This window comes from Papio anubis, chromosome 7 (genome assembly GCF_008728515.1).
Source record: "Papio anubis isolate 15944 chromosome 7, Panubis1.0, whole genome shotgun sequence".
Taxonomy (NCBI): domain Eukaryota; kingdom Metazoa; phylum Chordata; class Mammalia; order Primates; family Cercopithecidae; genus Papio; species Papio anubis.
This window is the reverse complement of record NC_044982.1, coordinates 83926032-83945134: the sequence shown is the minus strand read 5'-3', so window position 1 is coordinate 83945134 and position 19103 is coordinate 83926032. Positions and strand designations below refer to the sequence as shown.

The following is a 19103-nucleotide window of genomic DNA, read 5'->3' as shown; positions in this document are numbered from 1 at the left end:
TTCCCACTCTTTATCTAAGGACAGGGGGCTCAGAGAGTTCCAGACTTACAAAGTGAGACTGCAGCAGAGCTGAGCCGTGGGACCTGGAGGGACCCAGTGACGGTCAGTCTGCTGCCTCCCACAGGTGCTAGAGTAGCCACAACCGTTCAGGGAACTGTCCCCAGGTGAGAACGTAACACACGCAGGGAAAAATCCCACTGCTACTAAGAGCAACTCAGCATAAGAATGTCCTACCCAGCAAGGGACAGTCAGAGGGCTCTAAACCAGAGCCCCAAATATTTAAAAACTTTACCTGGAAGCCAGCTATAACAAGTTCGTTTTCCAAGTCGTGCTTCCAGAAGCTGTTGGTGGTTGGTAGTTGCCAAGGGTTTTGAAACTAGAGGACATCACAGCAGAACGGAATTATTTGGAACAAGGGGCTATGATTAGAATTCATAAGATGAAAGAAGATTCTGGCTAGAGGACTAGAAAAATCCTGAAAGAAAAGATACAGTAAACCTTGGGGGAGTTGTAGCATTTACCCTAGTCCAAGCAGCAAAGAGCAGATGGAAGCCAAATTCCAATAAACAATTGGCCTTTTTACTTTTACAAGTTCCTGCAATTATTACAATGTCTTCAGCCTCTTGGGCAAATATCAACAGATCCTAAATGCAAAGTGGAACAGTCCTCTGTTTCCAGAACCAAGTAACTTGGCCCCACCCCACACACTACCCACGCTCAACCACTGTTTTTGTAGAGGAGTTTGATGCTGTGTGGACTATGGAAACAAGCTGATCTTCGGCACAGGAACCATTCTGAGAGTCAAGCCTTGTGAGTATAAAACACACTCAAGTCCCAACCTGGGTTTCATTGCATATTAAATAAATTTTTTCTGGCTGAGAAGTATTTGATTCTAAAGAAAGGAAAAGTGAAATTCCAGGTGCAACACAAACATTTCATTAGTGTGATTCATTAAGAATTTCCATGTGTTGCCTTTGAGAGCATTTATCACATCCATTCACTGGTGAGACCCACAGTTTTAAAATTCAGTTAAATTTGAAAAAAAAAAAAAAAAATGTCAGCATCTCTGTGGACCACAGTGCTTGCTATTTGGGTGTCTAGACTTCCAAAATGGAAACCTCAATCTGTAGTTTTGAGCTTAGAGATTTATCCTGAGCCTGCGACTTAGAGATGTGTAAGAAAAGCTACACACTGCTGGACTTTGTAGGGCATTTGTGGGATCAGTGTCATGAAGAAGCCTGGGTAGACAGGTTGGTGAGGAGACACTGGTGACAGGTGTCTGCCCTGTTTCTGTAAAGCTGCTGACAGCAGTGAGAAGAAAAGCAGCGGAGATAAGCTGACTTTTGGGACCGGGACTCGTTTAGCAGTTACGCCCAGTAAGTCTGAGCAGAAAGTAAGATCTTTATGCCTTTTCCTATTATTTGTTCTAGCCTGACATTTGAGTTGTCCTCCTTTGGATTCCAGATCAACAAACTATGGTGTCTTTTCATACTCCTTTTAATATTTGTGGCTAAGGGCCCTCCATTCTTCCCATCTCTCCTACATGAGGGTCATGTGGCCAGGTCCACACTCATCAAGAAACCAACAGTGAGGCAGTTGGTTGACAGTGTGTCAAGAAACTAAAGTCATCATCTCCAGGGCCCTTACTCTGGTTATGTGTGTTTCAAGCTTTTATGCCAGCAACAGAGGAGAGGGAGAAGTGACCAGTAGCAATGACCAGGGCTATTAGCTGTACCTGGTGTCTGTGGGTTTCAGAGCAGCTGTGGAGGTTCTGGGAAGTTCAGGGCATGAGTTTTTCTGGCAGAGGGGTTTACATAAAGGGTTGGCCCAGGGTGCGTATTCAGGAGGAAGTGCTGACAGACTCACCTTTGGCAAAGGGACTCATCTAATCGTCCAGCCCTGTAAGTGCTTTTGCCTGGGAGGTGCGGTTCAAAATACAGTCCTCATGGGGGCATTTCTAGACATTGGCTTATGTGCTTCTGGTGCCACTACTATTGTTGGCACTGTCCTAAGTACATGGGAAGTTTTGAGCCATGTAGAGAAGGAGGTGATGCAGTTTGTGCTTTGGAGGGCTCCTGAGATCTGCCCTTTGTCAACTGTGTTTGAGTGGGAGTCCATCATTGGAAAATCTGGATGCCAGCAGACAAAAGATATGAGCTTAGGATGGGTCACGAACATATGGAGGCCACTTTGCCAGCAGCACCTTTGCAACGAAAATTGCTCTCATAGGAAATGTGGAAATGGCTGTGTAGATAGAGATTTGGCCATTTCTCCTTTTCTGTCTTTATACCTTCTTCTCTACCTGACTTAGGGACCTTAAAATAGAACAGTTATTAATCATTTGATTTGTTGGCCCCATCACTCATCAAGTATGACAAGAGGGATTCATTAAGATAAAACCCAGAAAGAGAAAGGACAAATAATTCAACTCTCAATGTCTTCAGAGTTGAACCTGACAGCTCCTCAGCCTTAACCATCTAGTCAGCACCCCATGATCAACTGAGGTCAAAAAGGGCAACCAGCAGGTAATGTTAGTCAAGTGGGTATCTGGCCAGAGCCTTGCTGCCCTCATAGGAATTAATACTGTAGAGTTTGGGAAAGGGAAATGAATCCGTGAGGGCTCACCCAGGTTGCCCGTCTGGGAGAGATCATGGGGAGAGTTCTGAGTGAGGGAGGGAAGACCACATGGAAAGTCAAGCAGCAGGTTTCTGTTATGAAGCATCTCACAGTGTAAACACCGGCATTGCCAGTAAACTCACCTTTGGGCCTGGAACAAGACTTCAGGTCACCCTTGGTAGGTAACAGAAACTGTGAGGTAACTTAACTGTGTGTTCCTTTAAAACAAGGGAGACTGCAGAGGGGATATCCTGGTTGGATGTAGTCCTTCCTTCCTTCCAGCGGGAGGTGATCTCACTGAGGATACATACCTGCATTCAGTCCGTTCTTGTGCTATTTTTATACCTGTTACAGAGGTTTTCCTTTCCAGCTGTGAAAACAGAACCTCTCTGCTCCAAGCTTCTTCAGTCTTTATTACCCTGTGTAAATCCTTTAGAACAGTGGTTTGGGAATTAATTTATCATCAGGACTTTGTCACTCTGGGCAACAGAATGAAAGGGCTCTCAAATAGAGAACAGAGAGTCCTGAATACTCAGATAACTTTTCCAGAGTGATATGTGTTATGTGTAAGTGGGATGAAGTGGGCTAGTATGACCTTCTAATGGCTGTTTTGGAGACACACTAAGGAAACTTGCTTAATATCCTACACCCTTAACTTGTTAGAACATTGGTGAAGTAAAAGCAAAACCTTGACCCTCTAAGAACATAAACAAATGCCGACTCCTCTCCCCCAAAGCACTGCCATGTTTCATTATGTGCAATTATGAAATGAATACATGATAATTTATATGAAATTACATAGATGAGTAGTTGGGGCATTTTGAACCTGTGAGTAAGATGCAAATTGTAGAAGTTCTGGAGCATCTCACCAGGCAGTTCCTCATACAAAGTGGTCCCCGAAGACAAATAGTGTACCTGGGCATGATTTGTTTGCAGTATTGGTTTATGCACTGTTCGAGGACCTGTTTGAAAGCTGATTACGTCCCAGTGTGCCAATTTGGGGTCTCAATTAACTGTGCTTAGTGCACTGAAAAGTGCCCATGTTTACAGTCTAGAAGCATGACAAAATGGCCCCATTCCTGTAGGAAAAGAAGAACGGAACTGTGTGTGGTGTGGTACTTGTCAGTGCTGCTCCTCCTTGTCCCTGCCATGCTGGGAGCTGGCTGCAAGGTTTCCCCAGGAGGTTTTTGTTAAAGCATGTATTACTGTGACAATAACAATGACATGCGCTTTGGAGCAGGGACCAGACTGACAGTAAAACCAAGTAAGTTGGGGGAATGGTTCAATCTTAAAAGCTGACCTGAGTGAGCGGTGGTGCTGTTCTGGGCAGTTTCTGTCGGGTTAAGACACTGCCACTCCCAAGAGGATCTAAGCACCTGGTTTCTTTGTGCCTGAGACCCTGAGCTGGTTGGAAGTCTGTTAGTTGATGAATTCTGGCAATCCTAAGAATTAGGTCAAGAAGAAGTAGAAAATTTCACTGGTTTCGTCATTGGCTCTGGATATATAAAAATGCTAAATATAAACCAGGCGAGGTGGCTCACTCCTGTAATCCCAGCACTTTGGGAGGCTGAAGCGGGCAGATCATGAGGTCAAGAGATGGAGACCATCCTGGCCAACATGGTGAAATCCCATCTCTACTAAAAATACAAAAAATTAGCTGGGCGTGGTGTTGGGCACCTGTAGTCCCAGCTACTCAGGAGGCTGAGGCAGGAGAATCACTTAAACCCAGAAGGCAGAGATTGCCATGAGCCAAGATCGTGCCACTGCACTCCAGCCTGGCAACAGAGCGAGATTCCAACTCAAAAAAAATAAAATAAAATAAAATAAAATAAAATAAAATAAAATAAAATAAACAACTATGGCTGAGAAAGTGGCATGGTGCTCCTGGTCCCTAAAATAGCCACTGGGCCCCCGATGTTGACCTCCTGTGCTGGGTGCTATTGTCCTTATGTGCCTCTGGCACAAGCATTCTGTCAGAACCCAGTGTTCTAGGAAGAAAACAGGGGATTTAAGATCAAGTTCAGATCTATCTGCACAGCCAGCTGTTAATTTTAGAGAACTGTCCGGACCTTGTAAAGGAACTGGGAACAGAGGCTGCAAGGTGGGGAGACTTCCACTAGAGGGGAAGATGATCTCACTTTCTCAGTCTCCCCCTCCATCCTTCCCACCTGTTGATTATTGTAAAGCCCCATAGAACTGTGTGAATTATGGAGGAAGCCAAGGAAATCTCATCTTTGGAAAAGGCACTAAACTCTCTGTTAAACCAAGTAAGTGTTGGGGATTCAAAGTCCTGATTTATCATCAGGACTTTGTCACTCTGGGCAACAGAATGAAAGGGCTCTCAAAGAGAGAACAGAGAGTCCTGAATACTTGGATAACTTTTCCAGAGTGATATGTGTTATGTGTAAATGTGATGAAGTGGGCTAGAATGACCTTCCAATGACTGTTTTGGAAACACATTAAGGAAACTTGCTTAACATCCTATACCCTTAACTTGTTAGAACATTGGGGAAGTAAAAGCAAAAGCAGTAAGTGCAGCTAAGGTACAATGCAGAGTGAGTGAGAAGAGACTTGCCAACTCCTTTCTCTGTTATATCTTCCCTCCACCTTCACCCTTGAACCCCACAGAATTGCTCATGTCCATGCTCCTGGCTGTTTCCAGTCCGGACCAGCACGTCCTTCTGCTGGACATAGGAAATCCCCAGACTTCATAACATGTCATAGGGCCCCCTCCCTCAGGTGGCAGATCTCAATATTGATCACCCACATCACTGTGGGGAGTGGTGACCTTGTCAGCAATGGTCCCATGGAAGAGGGAAGCTTTATTTACACCATCAAGGGCCCATGGATGATCCACAGTCTGTGTGACTGCTGTGTGATTGGTTTCCAGACATTAGCTTTAATAGGAATCATAGGAGAAGGGACAGGGTGCTACTGCAAGGGGTTTTTTGTTTAGGGAGAACACACTGTGGAACTCAAACTCCGGGTATGCACTGAACTTCGGCAAAGGCACCTCGCTGTTGGTCACACCCCGTGAGTTCTTGTGGTTTACTAATTGTCCTTTCTGGAAAGAAATCCAATGGGACCTGTTGAAACACAGCTGAATTTAATTGCTTTGCTTAGCATGCAGTTGTTAACTATGTCTGATGTGTGAGCAAGATATGAATACATGTTTCCCTGGAGGCTGGATTTGGTTATCAGGTCTCGGGGCAGTTTGATAAATTGTACTAATGCTGCAATCACTGTTTTTCAAAGGTCCACAAAGCACGTTGCGGCTTTGGGAAAGGCAGAGATAAGAAACAAAGCTTTGTGATAGAGACAGAAACAAGCCCATGAAAAGGGAAGCTACCAAAGCAATGGCATAGCCAAGGAAGTGTGTCCTCAACAGATAAGAGGCAAGAACCCTGTTGAGTTGATGCTTGTGTCATCTGGTAGAATTAAAAAATAAGGCGAGTGAGCTGGGTGCAGTGGCTCATGCCTGTAATTCTAACACTTTGGGAGGCTGAGGCGGGTGGATAGCTTGAGGTCAAGAGTTTGAGACCAACCTGACCAACATGATGAAACCCCATCTCTACTAAAAATACAAAACTTAGCTGGGTGTGGTGGTGGGCACCTGTAATTCCAGCTACTTGGGAAGCTAAGGCGGGAGAATCGCTTGAACCCGGGAGGCAGGGATTGCAGTGAGCTGAGATCGTGTCACTGCACTCCAGCCTAGGTGATAGAGCGAGACTCTGTCTCAAAAACAAAAAGAAAGAAAAACAGAAAAATAAGGCGAGTGGACTGAGGACTCAAGTGAAGAGAGGGGCAGCAGGAGTTCCAAGCTTGGCATGGCTTTCTTCCTCTGCGAGAATAGCAGAACAATGTAACTTTTTCTAGACAGAGAACAGAACCCTTGAAGTATCAGATGGATGGGCTTGCTTGTTTGGATAGCCCCCTTCCTCACCGCAGGTCCCCACATGGACTTCACCCCCTTACCTGTAGGCTGGCCAAACCAACCCTATGGGAGAGGCAGAGAATCCCAGGACTAGGGAGGGCCTCCCCACATCCACTAGATTATCTGTAATAAAACAGAATATTCATCCGAGTTGTGAAGCTGTCAGGGAGCAGGTAATCGTGATGGATTATAAAAAGCAATATTGAAAATTGTACAAGCTATCTCCACACCTGGAGAATTCAGTGGGTTTTTTGGTTGTTATTGGGGTTTTTTTCTGTTAGAATTACAGAAACAGGGGTGCTTTCCTGCAGGCACCCTATTTGCAAAAATGTCTGCCATCTCACATTTCAATAGTATTTCATCAACAGTTCTCTGCACATGAACCAGCTGTGACAATAAGGTAATGTGGCTGATTTGTTAACAAATCGAGTTCACACATTTCAATGAGTGGCCCAGTCAAAGCACTCAGCTTGAAGCATCCCACACTGTCCATTGCTTGCCCCCTCACTGAAACCACCCTCAAAGGTCAAAACACTTTCTTTTTGTAGCATCCATGATGGCTGTATCTTTTAAAGGTGGATTTTACTTTTATTGATAATCAAAATCCTTTCAGAACCAAGACTATTAAATTTAGGAGGGAATCAACTAGTTACTGATACTGTTTTGGATCCAAAAATAGATGTGACTATAAAATAATGTCATGGGTTTGTTTATGTGGCTCATAAACTGGCTCTCAGGGGGAATCCTAGATGGAATATTTCAGAGGGTTCAACAGTCATTTGGATATTTAAGTCCTCACATGTTCGCTAAATCAGCCTCTTTAATTAATAAACACGCATAAAGATAGCATGAGATTGAAGAACTTTTGCAAACTCAGACCCAATAGAAGCAGTGAAGACTTTCTCTATAAATTAAGATATAATCCCAAATAAATTACTTTTAGAAAAATATGAGGTCAAGGGCTTTCAATGGGGAAAGTGCACGTAATGCCGTATTTACTCATGGAGAGTAAAGGTGCTTCCATAAATGGTAACATTGTGTTGGTTTATGTAGAGACTCATAACACTGTGACCACCACAGGAAACTACAAATACATCTTTGGAACAGGCACCAGGCTGAATGTTTTAGCAAGTGAGTATTACAGACAAGACAGGCTTTATTTTAAATGTTGTTGGTGTTCATGTTTGAGGGACAAGGGAAGGTAGGACAAGGGAAGTACCCGTGTAAACTGTGCAAGCTAAATTCACTGCTATCTGAAGTGGCAATTCTGGGTCCCTCTATTCTGGACAGGAGGGGTGAAGGAGAGCTCTGAGGCTTACCATGATGGACTTGCTGCCAATTTCATAAGAATTGTATCCATCACTAGAAATATGTTTATGACTTGAAGGTCTCGAGAAACTCCTGTAAACACAACAGGAGTTCTGTGTTCTTTATTCTCTTCTTTTAAAACTATATTCTCACTTTACATTTTTTACTCATTTTTCTGCCTCTTTTTATGCCCCTCTCCTCTGTGCAACTCAATGCTTCATCTGGGCGTTCATGTTTTGAGAAATCATCTCAAGGGGAAATCATGTCCAGATCCTAGCATGTCACTCAAAGCTCTCTAAAATCTGGGCCCTTTCTGTTCTCCAAATTTATTTCCAGCGATTCCCTTTCATGAATGCTCTGCTCCAGGAAAACTAGGCATCTGCCTCCCTTGAATATTTACACATGCCCACACCTGTACCCTGTGTCCACACATCAGACATCCTGGCCCACCACCTAAAACAGGCTTGCACAGGTGACAAAATTTGGTTTCACCGTCTCTCAGCCTTGAAACCCAGCATAGGCATTACCAGATTTAGTTTCATAGGAATGGTGTGAAAATTATATCATTTTTTAATTAAGCAGGCCAAGGTAAAAGATCCATCAGACAAAGAAGCAAAGTAGGAAGGAGAGAGACAGCTTTTGTAATGGGTTTGGAAAGGAGAGATCTGTCCCTGAAGTAACACTAACATAATCTAAGTAGGAGATTTACAGGCTGCATGTTTGTTGGTTTCCCTTTGGAGTGCTCCATCCCTAATGCCAGTTGTTAAGCCCCTGGTCCTCAATGTGGCCGGGGGTGAGGAAGTGGGAGGAGACCATGCTGGCCACTCAGTGGTGGTGTCCATGGAGTTTTGGGCTCAGACTTTCGGGCTCAGACTTTCTGTGAGGTACCTCAAAATTGAGAGAAGCTCAAAAGGATCATGCAGGAAAAATGGGAGAAGCCACCTTCTTAGTCATGAGAGGATTATTTCTGATTAGTCCTTGAGCTGTGTTGTGTCCTGGGGAAGGGATGGTGAGTGGAAAAGTCTCTCCTAGGACAAGGATAGGCAGTGGTGAAAAGTCCTTTTCCTGGTGACTAGCAAAGCAGGGGATGAAAAGATCTGGAGTTGGAGTCCAGGGTGGATTCCAGGGCAGACAATTGCATAGGACTGTCTTGAGTTGTGTGAATTGAAAAGGTTGGGCAGCCCTTCAGATGTTCCTGAGCTGACTTTGGTCAGAGGTGCCTGGCTCGAGCACCCGGAAGGTGTGATTAGCACGCCAACCCCTCCTGCCTGGTAGACCGTGACAGCTTCCCTCAATCCCTCCCACTGTGACAACAGTCTCTCTGACTGCTTTTGCTTTGGTGCTGTGGACATAAACTGTCCCTACTATGTCCAAGTGAGGTATATAATTTTCAGAACCCTGGAGAATTATTATCTAAAACAACAATGGATATGCTAGGATTTTGGCATTCAGTATTCTGGGCCTGTGCAGGAAAACTCTTTCTTTAGAACATGCAGAAAGACTATCCTTTATTTATCCAGTATGGAAACAGTCCTGAAATCCAAACTGATACTGGGAACCTGTGCCAGGTTATTACTGTGACAGTTACTTAATATTCTCTGTGCTCACGATATCGCTCCTTCCAGAAGATCTTTAGGGAAAACTTAGTTCAGTTTCTGGGAGGTTTTTGCTCAGCTGAAGATCACTGTGTGAATAATAATGCAGGCAACGTGCTCACATTTGGAGGGGGAACAAGGTTAATGGTCAAACCCCGTGAGTATCTCTGCTGAATCCATAATGAATGCCCTAATTTCAAAAGGAAGCCATAGCACTGAGCTGTTTTCTGTTTTCTCTACTTAATTTTTTTATATTCATTCTAATGGTTACATGTTATCAATACATGGCATATGTATAAGTGAAAATGGACATACATATAACTACCTGGCATAGGAACAAATGTGCTGGAGACAAACAGATGATTTCTTGTCCTTTTTGTCTTAACCATTTGGGTCAGAAAGTCTGACTGAGTAGAACATGGGCTGGGTGAGCACTGCAGTGGGGGAATCCTTCTCCAGCAGCTTTGTCAGGATTATGCTCCTTGCTGGCCTGGTCAGAAGGCAGCTTTGTCAGGAGGTGGAGGGATGAACTAGTTAACCTCAGAAGAGCCTTTCCACCCTGACCATGCTGTGAATAGACCGCCATAATAAACAGTCTTTTCCGCTGCCTCTGGCCAGGGTCCCAGCTGGAGGAGAACGCCGGCCAGATTTGGGGATTGAAAGGGATTTCCTGATACACATTGGCCTGGTCGGTTTTGGTAAAGCTTTCTATGACTGTGTAATGCTGGCAACAACCGTAAGCTGATTTGGGGATTGGGAACAAGCCTGGCAGTAAATCCAAGTGAGTCTTCATGTTAACTCTGTCAAACCTGTCTGTGCAGTTTGAAATATCTCAGAAATTGCCTCCTCCTTTTTAGCCCTGATGTTTAAAATATCTAGTTATGGCTAGTGTTTTCTTCCTGTCCACCAAAGCTGAACCCTTGCCTACCCCTCAATCAAAATAACTAGGTAGAGGGATCCAGATGAGCAGGGTAGGAAGGCCATTGGAGTGTTCGGCTGTTTTCTTAGAGATCAAACATACTCGTGCATTCCAAAAAAGCCTGTCTGGGAGCACTGAATGTTACAGAAGGTGACAGTGTGCAGCACATTTCATGGCCGCTTTAGTCTGCACTGTGCCAGCCTCACCGTGGGCCATTGGTAAATACTGCCGCTTTCCAGCCAAAGACAGGTCAAGTGCTGGGAACTCTCAGGACTCACAGTCATGCTCGTGGCCATGCTAGAGCACGTCGCCCCAGTGTGGATTATCCAGAATGACTCAAACCTGCCATATAACTCCTGCATCTCTCAGTTCTCTTTGGCTTAGAACCTCATTGTGGATGTGCTAGAGGTAACAGGAAAGGAACTAATTTCATCCTAATTCTGGCCTCTTCTGAGAAGTTATTCTCTGCAAGAGTCTTCAGGAGCATCTTACAGACCACCTACACTGTTCAGAATTTTGTTCCACACACCAGATTGTGTTCCCAGCCGTGTCTGCTGTGGCTTTGACGGAGGCCAGGTCCTGAGTCAGTTTTGGAGCTCCAGGCTTGGCAAAGCTGGATAAGGGCAAGGGGAGTTGTCCACAGAGCCAAAGGGCTTCAGGAAACACATCTTGGATACAGACATTAATGAATTTCTAAATGGGCTTCTATGTGCTAACCTGATGAGATTCTCTGGGGAGAAGGTCATCCTTACCTTTGCAGCTCTAAATATAAGACACATGCAAGAAAAAAAAAAAAAAAAAAAAAGAATGGGAAATGTCTGTTACAGTGCCAAAATGAAGATAATGGGTATAAATATTGGATTTGTTTTAATGTTAAGTTTATGAAATGTAAGTCTTTCAGAAGAACTATCTCAGGATATATTTATTAGGTCAATGCACTATTTTATCAATGTGACTAGTATACACACTTCAAAGGAGAACCCAAAATGGCAGGCAGGGGAGAGTGGCTAATGAAAGGTATGGCATAGAGGTTAAGAATATGAATTTTGGAATCAAACTGTTCAGACAAATCCTAATTCTGCAGGTTACTTAATCTCTTTATGCCTCATTCTTCTCATCTGTAAAATGGGGATGGTAATAGTACCTAGCTCACTGAGATGTTATGAGATTTAAAGAGCTAATACCTGTAAATGGACCTTGCATAGTGGCAGGCCGATAGAAAGTTTTCAGTTAATATGTTTTTATTGCTACTATGTCAGGTTGCTGGAGGGAAGGGAGAAAAATGGAAATGATCCCCATTGATAGTTTTTGTAAAGTACAGCATTAGAGTGTGCCTCTAGCAACACAGGCAAACTGATCTTTGGACAAGGGACAACTTTACAAGTACAACCAGGTAGGTCTGGATGTTTCCAAGTGAACTGCAGTTATCCACTCTGTTCCTTTTTTGTTTAATCTTCTCTGTCTCAACTTCTAACCAAAGACTCTTACTCTTAGGTTATATTTTCCTTTTAAAGTAAGTAGAATGTGTGTAAAGCCTGGTTAATAGGGTCTTTTCTAACTCACTTGGTTTCAGCTAGAGGCAAAAAGAGGGGTGTATTGGATCTGGAATTCCTAGGTTAAGGCTGAGAGAATGTCAGTTTGGCTGACTTGGAAGAAATAAAAACATCAAATGTGGGTGGTTCACACAAAAGAAGGTGATTTTTCATAATAATATGCTAAAGTAGAATCCACCCTTGTGACCACCAGAATTATTCAAGTTCTGTCTTCCAAGGAGAAAACGGGCAGCATGGAAATGGTATGTTTTTGTTTGGGGGAAGAAAATGAGGAGAGAGAGAGAAAGGGGACTATTTGTTGTTTGGATTGTTAAGAAACATGGAAGACAGCACTTCTCGTTGGAAGGTTTTTCAAAGGTTATCACCAAGCAGAATTCCAAATGTGTGTAACATACCCCTGGCAAACTTCATAGAAAAAGGAAGCTGGGAGCAGTGGCTCTCACCTGTAATCTCAGCATTTTGGAAGGCTGAGGCAGGAGGATCACTTGAGGCCAGGAGTTCAAGACTACCCTGGGCAACACAGTGAGACCCCCATCTCTACAATAAATAAATAAATAAAATTTTAAAAAAATAGCCAGGCATGGTGGCATGCGTCTGTCATCCTAGCTACTGAAGAGGGTGAGGCAGGAGGATCACTTGTGCCCAGGAGGTCAAGGCTACAGTTAGCCAAGATCACACCACTGCACTCGAGCCTGGACAACCAAGTAAGATCCTGTCTCTAAAAATATGTATTTAAAAATATAAAATAAATAAGTTAAATAAGGAGGAAGGAGAGGAAGAAAATTTAGCTTAGTAGGAAAGTGTTTTTGTACTGGGCAGAAACACTGTGTCAAACTGGGGTAAACAACCTCTTCTTTGGGACTGGAACAAGACTCACCGTTCTTCCCTGTAAGTCCTTACCACTTCACAAAAAAGCTCTTAGTCTGTAATGACGAGTTCTCACATCCCAGACACCTAATGAATTTCTAAATGAGCTTCCATGTGTTAACCTGATAAAACTCTCTAGGGAGAAGGTCACCCTTACCTTTGCGGCTCTAAATGTAAGACGTGTTGTAAGAAAAATTGGGAACTGTTAATTGCAGTGCCAAAATGAAGACAGTGGTTACAAATATTGGGCTAGTTTTAATGTTAGGTTTATAAAATATAAGCCTTTCTGAAGAACCATCTCAGGGTACATTTATTAGTTTGTGTCTATACAGCCCAATTGTCCAGTTACTTTGATTAATGTTGGTAACTGATCCAGATATTTAGGGACTTCCTTGAGAAAACTTCTTTGTGCTCAAAATTGCATGAATTGAATGTCACATTACCTAAATAATTGCCAAATCTGTTTCACTTTGTGCTGCATAGACTCAGCCTAATAAAAACAAATGCTGTTGTGCTTTTTCCCAGTCTGTCCCCTCTCCACACAGAAAGTTTCCCTTCTACTAAACGCATCTCTTCACACGAAGAAAAGATACCCAGCAAGCCATTTGACTTATTGCTGCTGCTATTTTGCATTTATATGACTCCTTTCCTTAGAAGAGATTAAGACACTTTATACGACTTATTAGCTAAACAGATTGACAGCCTAATTAGGAAGAGAGAAACAGATTCTGAGTATCTTTTTGTGGCTGCTGTTCCTACCCCCTCGTGTGGAACATTTGGTCAGATGGCTCTTTGAGACAGAAATAAGACAGGGACGTGGTCTCTGTTTGTGGTGTGGGGCGTCTCAGCTGCACCTAAGAGGTTGTCACAGGAGGTAGAACAGTACTAAATAGGTCAGGGCAACTGACACAGCCAGGAAAATTTCTTTCCCCTAGAACTTGTGTGTGCTCACCAAGCAGAGTGTGACTAATTTTGACATTCGTCGTTAGTGTGTGTCTACCCTTCTTGCCTTGGTTTTCAGACCCTTCCTCTCTAGATCCTACTCCTTCCATCTCCAACTCCTGTATGCAAATCCCTGCTCTCTCCTTTGAATTCCTGACTGCTATGCCCATGCCCAGCACCGGCACCCCCACGCACACTGCTGCCTGCCTCTGTAACCATCAGCTGTATTTCTGAGGAGTTTCCTAGCTCCTTGAGTGATCCTCAAATGGCCCAGGGCCCTGAGGGACTCTTTCCTGAGGGTTGGCCCCAGCAGAGCCCCTGCAGAGGTGGAGGTGGCCACCAAGGGACACAGACTGCCTGCATGAAGGCTGGAGCTGGGCCCAGGATAAGGAAAAGCCTCAGGAAGGAAGGGGCTGACACGAAATAAGGAATACCATGGCGTCCATGATATGCGTGTCTGAATCTCCTCTCATGCCTGAGAAGTTTTAGCTTCCACCTTGGGACACAAAACATGTGGTTACGAAGAGATGACAAGGTTTTTGTAAAAGAATGAGCCATTGTGGATAGGCTTTGGGAATGTGTTGCATTTCGGGTCCGGCACTCAAGTGATTGTTTTACCACGTAAGTATATCTTTTCTCATTTCTGTGGGCTCTTATGTCTGTAAATCACATAGAACAGTTCTTCACACACACACACACACACACAGACACACACATTTTGCAGTCACTGATGAGAAACAGTCTCTGGGTCTACCTACACAGCCAGTTTTACCATTAAGATGGTCAAATTCATTTTTTAAAATAATTTTGATTGGTTCCACTTAATGCTGCCAACAGCCAAGGGCATTAGCATGTCGTGGGAACCTAATCTATGCTCACTCACTGCTGTGGGAGGACAATCATTTCTTCTCCTTCCCTGGCAGTCAGACTTCAGAATCCAGCTGACCTTTTCCACGCCTGTCTCCTCTGGCAGATTAAGTGGTTATTTCCACTAACTTTCTTGTGGAAAAACACACAAGACAGATATATTCTCCTTCAGTTTTTACTGAGAAAGCTTTGTGGTTATTATTTCGACAATAAACTTCAGCTAGCATAGTCCCTGCTATTCATGTTAATAATATCCTGACTTGAACCATCATATTTTCCCCACATTATTCACAATGCATTTCAATGCTGCAACCCACTGCCCCGTCCTCGGCCCTTTTATCTTCACAACGTTCTCTAATAAGGTAAACAGGGTCATACATCATCAAACATATGTCACAGACAGAAAAGCTGACACACAGACAAGTTAAATAATTTAAGTCAAACCAAAAGAAATCATACCTGGGATTAGAGCTTGAGAGTCCCTATCTTCTTACAGTGAACTGTCTTAAGCTATCACTTAATGCATTGAAAACATAATAAGCACAGGCCATCGGCATTTTCAGAAGATGAAACTTGACTGAAACAAAACCTGACTATTTGATTGCTTTGGTGTTTTAAATGTATCCCCAAATCTTCTTTGCTATTGATAGTCATTTGGTGCCAGTGACAGGGAAGAGCAGAGGGGCTTAGGAGGTTTTTGTAGATCTCAGTATCACTGTGTCTTATAACGCCAACAAGCTCATCTTTGGGACTGGGACCAGATTACAAGTCTTTCCAAGTAAGTACGAGAAACCAAGGAGCCATTTTGAAAAGGTGTTTTGTTTTTCTGTTTTTCTTTTCTTCTTCTTTTTTTTTTTTGGAACGAAGTTTCTCTCTCTGTTGCCCAGGCTGGAGTGCAGTGGCGCGATCTCGGCTCACTGCAATCTCCACTTCCCGGGTTCGAGCAATTCTCCTGTCTCAGTCTCCCAAGTAGCTGGGATTACAGACACCCACCACCACGCCTGGTTAATTTTTGTATTTTTAGTAGAGACGGGTTTTCACCACTTTGACCAGGCAGGTCTTGAACTCCTGACCTCAGGTGATCTGCCCACCTCGGCCTCCCAAAGATTACAGGCATGAGCCACAGCACCCAGCCTGAAAAGGTGTTTTCTATAAACAGGCACGTTCTCACAGCACTGCAGGTCACCCTTCCCAACTCTGAGCTCTGTAGGGGCCTTTAACACCTATAGCTGCAGAACCCTCTTTAAACCAATTAATCTATTTGTGAACAATTTAACTTATATGTGAACACCATGGTGCTGACTAAAATCTTAGCAGCAGTGAAAAGAAGGCACTAGAGCGTCAGATGCATTATGACTCTAAACAAATGATCTGTTTCCCTCTTTTGCATTTTTGTTTAAAATATCAGGGAAGGTGAAGCAAGTTCAACTTCTCCAATTTGAAAACTGTTTCTGAATTATGCTTCCCTTGTATGCAGAGAGACCTAGATTGACTTTGGATGTTTGGTCATTCGATTTCATCATCTGTGTCTGGAATCTATAATGGGCAAGGGAATCAAATGTAATTAAATGAGCAAATAATCTTCAATAGCCAATATTCCTCCATCGTTTCATTGTTTTATGTGCTTTGCTCTAGACTTTTTATCTGGGCTTTATCTCTAATAGGATCCCCGGAAGGACAGTGAAGGTTTTTGTTAAGGTTTTTGTGTCTGTGTGGATAGCAACTATCAGTTAATCTGGGGCGCTGGGACCAAGCTAATTATAAAGCCAGGTAAGTCTCAGAGATGTGACTGTAAGGGAGAGGAGACGCTAGTTGAATAATGCACAAAATATAGCATGCAGATTATATTTTTAAGAACAATTCAGCCTGCTGGAGACAATGCACTCAACCCAAATAGGGTCTCCACTCCCAGTGAGAAGCAATGTCAGCCACCAACTCTTTTGTTTGGGATAGTAGCTTCTGGAATGAATAATGCTTAAGTAGCCCTCTAAGAGAGCAGAGCTGGGTTGTTAGGGAATATCTAATTCCCTCTGATATGGTTAAAACTCTTTTCCAAGGACAGAACCAGCTTCATTCCGTTGGAAGACCAAATTCAGAGAAAAAGGAAAGGGTCATAGCCAAAGACGGTGAAATTTTCAAAGGTGAAAAATAGCAAGTCTGCAGCTCTCCTGACATCCTTGCCTCAGGCTGCTGTCCCACCTGGAGAGCAGATGCCTGCAAAGCTCTTGGTCACTGCTGGAGTCACTCAGGGTTCTGGGCTTTGGGATGTAATTTAAATGACAGTGTCAGGGCATGTCAAGGGAATATGAAGGCTGCAGCAATGCCTGCAAGTCAGCTTTTGCTGCACTGGGACTGAGATGTTCTAAGTCTGGAAAGACGCAAAGCTGTCCTCACCCCATCCTGCTGTGCCCCTCCTTGAGGGTTAGTGTAAGGCTCTGAAGGACTGTGTGAATTATGGCAGTAGTGGAAACAAGCTCATCTTTGGAACTGGCACTCTGCTTGCTGTCCAGCCAAGTACGTAAGTAGTGGCGTGTGTCAGGTGGATTCTGTGTCCACTGCAAGTGGAAAGCGACAGCCACCCTTTGGTGGAAAGAAGGTCTGAAGGTTGACTTGGTTCACTGCTGTCATCTCTTATCTGCTGTGATATAGCAGGCTGTCAAAATTTCCCATTCTCCTGAATGGCACACCACAGTCAGGGAAGGGGAAACATGCTAATTTTATGATAAACCTCAGGGGAGAAAAAGACTACAGTGGGAAAATTTAATTGAGAAAATCGAATTGTTCTCTACTAAATGCTGCAGGTTTTATGCTTCTGTGAACCCAATTTCCCAGTCATTCGTTGAACCTGAACATACCTTTACCTGGGCAAATACAGCCTCTGCTAACCTATTTATACAATTTTGTGTCTGCTGGTCCAAACGCCTTCTTCTATAGGCCATGTTTTATTTTTCTTCCAAAAGAGACTCCAGAGCCATCCTTGGGAAGAGTGCTGAGAAGTCAGGCAAGTCTAACTTCTAGGGGTTGGGTAGGGGAAAAAGAAGGCTTAGGGTAACTTAGCTCAGTATTAGAACTGTGATCCACGTATCTGTCACTCTATTTCCTACGTTTGCTTCCCTTTTGTTTCCTCTAGAATAAGTTCTTTATGTTTACTTTGGACACCCACTGCTCCCAGGATGAAAGGAGAGAAATGAGATCAGTTTTGAACGCTTCCTCTTGAAATGTAAAGAATCAGCCAGTTACAGTCATGTTGGGGACTTCTCTCTCCAAGCTTAAATTTCTATTACGTAAGCCTTACTTTTAACCAAGAAAGTCAGTGACGTGGTATCGCTGTCTGGGATGCTCACCCCTCTCTCTTTTCTCCAGATACTCCATGTATACTAAAACTCAGCCAATGCTCAACTTTGTGATAAAGGAACTGTTGTGTGTCTTTATCTCTGCCTTTAGGATGCAATCTTTTTTATAACAGAAAATGTTCTCTTCTCCCATTTATTTCATGCCTAGACTCTCTACCCCTTCCTGGCTGAAACAGCATATGGGTCCATGGTGGAACTTCTTTGGGGAGAAAAAAAATAGGACTGTTTAACTTTTGCCACTCTTCCCTCATGAAACGTTTTTTAGGCTATCAAATAAGCATTATTATGCACTGAGAAGGCTTTGAAATAACTTGATCACTGAGTCTGGAGGTGAGCTGGGATGGCTCTGTAGCTGGAAAATATCCCTGTGGGTGTAGGAATGTACTCTCCCTTCAAACTTGTGTGTCTAGGGCTGAGCTCACACATATGACAGCAAGAGTTGTTAACAAACTAGATTCAGCTTTGGCAGTTTTATGCCTAGAAATGCAAAAGAATTTTTAAAGCTCATAAGTTTGGTATTTTTAAAAGAGAAATGGTTTACTTTATGTTGCAGAACCAATTTTTCTTCCTATCATAAAAGGCCAATTTCCAGAAACACAGTAAAAGCAAAAAAAAAAAAAAAAAAAAAACAAGGAGAGTCTAACTGCCCCCTCACCACAATGCTGTGCGTTTGGAAGGGTTTTACCAGGGGTTTCAGTAAAGGCAGGAAGTGCTGTGGAAATAACAATGCCAGAGTCATCTTTGGAGATGGAACTCAGCTGGTGGTGAAGCCCAGTAAGTGGCCATGTTTTATTGATATTTGACCAAACAAATAAATCCCGTGAAGTTAGTGGAGATTTAATTTAATATGTAAACAAATGTCCTTCTTGAAAAATGACTTTTGCAAATACATGAAACATTCGTAATTATTGAGACTAAAGCAATAATGATAAATAAAGGCAAAGTGAGACCATCCCAAATCTCCTTTAACATGGTGGCTTAGCCGTCTTTCTTCTAGAGAGATATGGGGCTATGAGCTTTTTACACCGCAGTGTCTGTTAAACTGGGTTCTGCAATGATTTGTGTGTATACTCTGATTTTAGCCACAGAACTTGTTTTCCATTCTATTAAAAATGAGACTCTATCTCATTTTAAAAGCTACTAATATTT

The 19103-nt window shown here is 43.2% G+C and overlaps 1 gene segment (V, D, J or C); it reads left to right on the top strand.

The window, feature by feature from the left end:
• Positions 1 to 19103, top strand: part of LOC101017262 — a 73889-nt gene that overhangs the window by 15514 nt on the left and 39272 nt on the right. The window contains 1 exon segment of the C gene segment in view: positions 7700 to 9610. Within this exon segment, the coding sequence occupies positions 9598 to 9610 (13 nt within the window).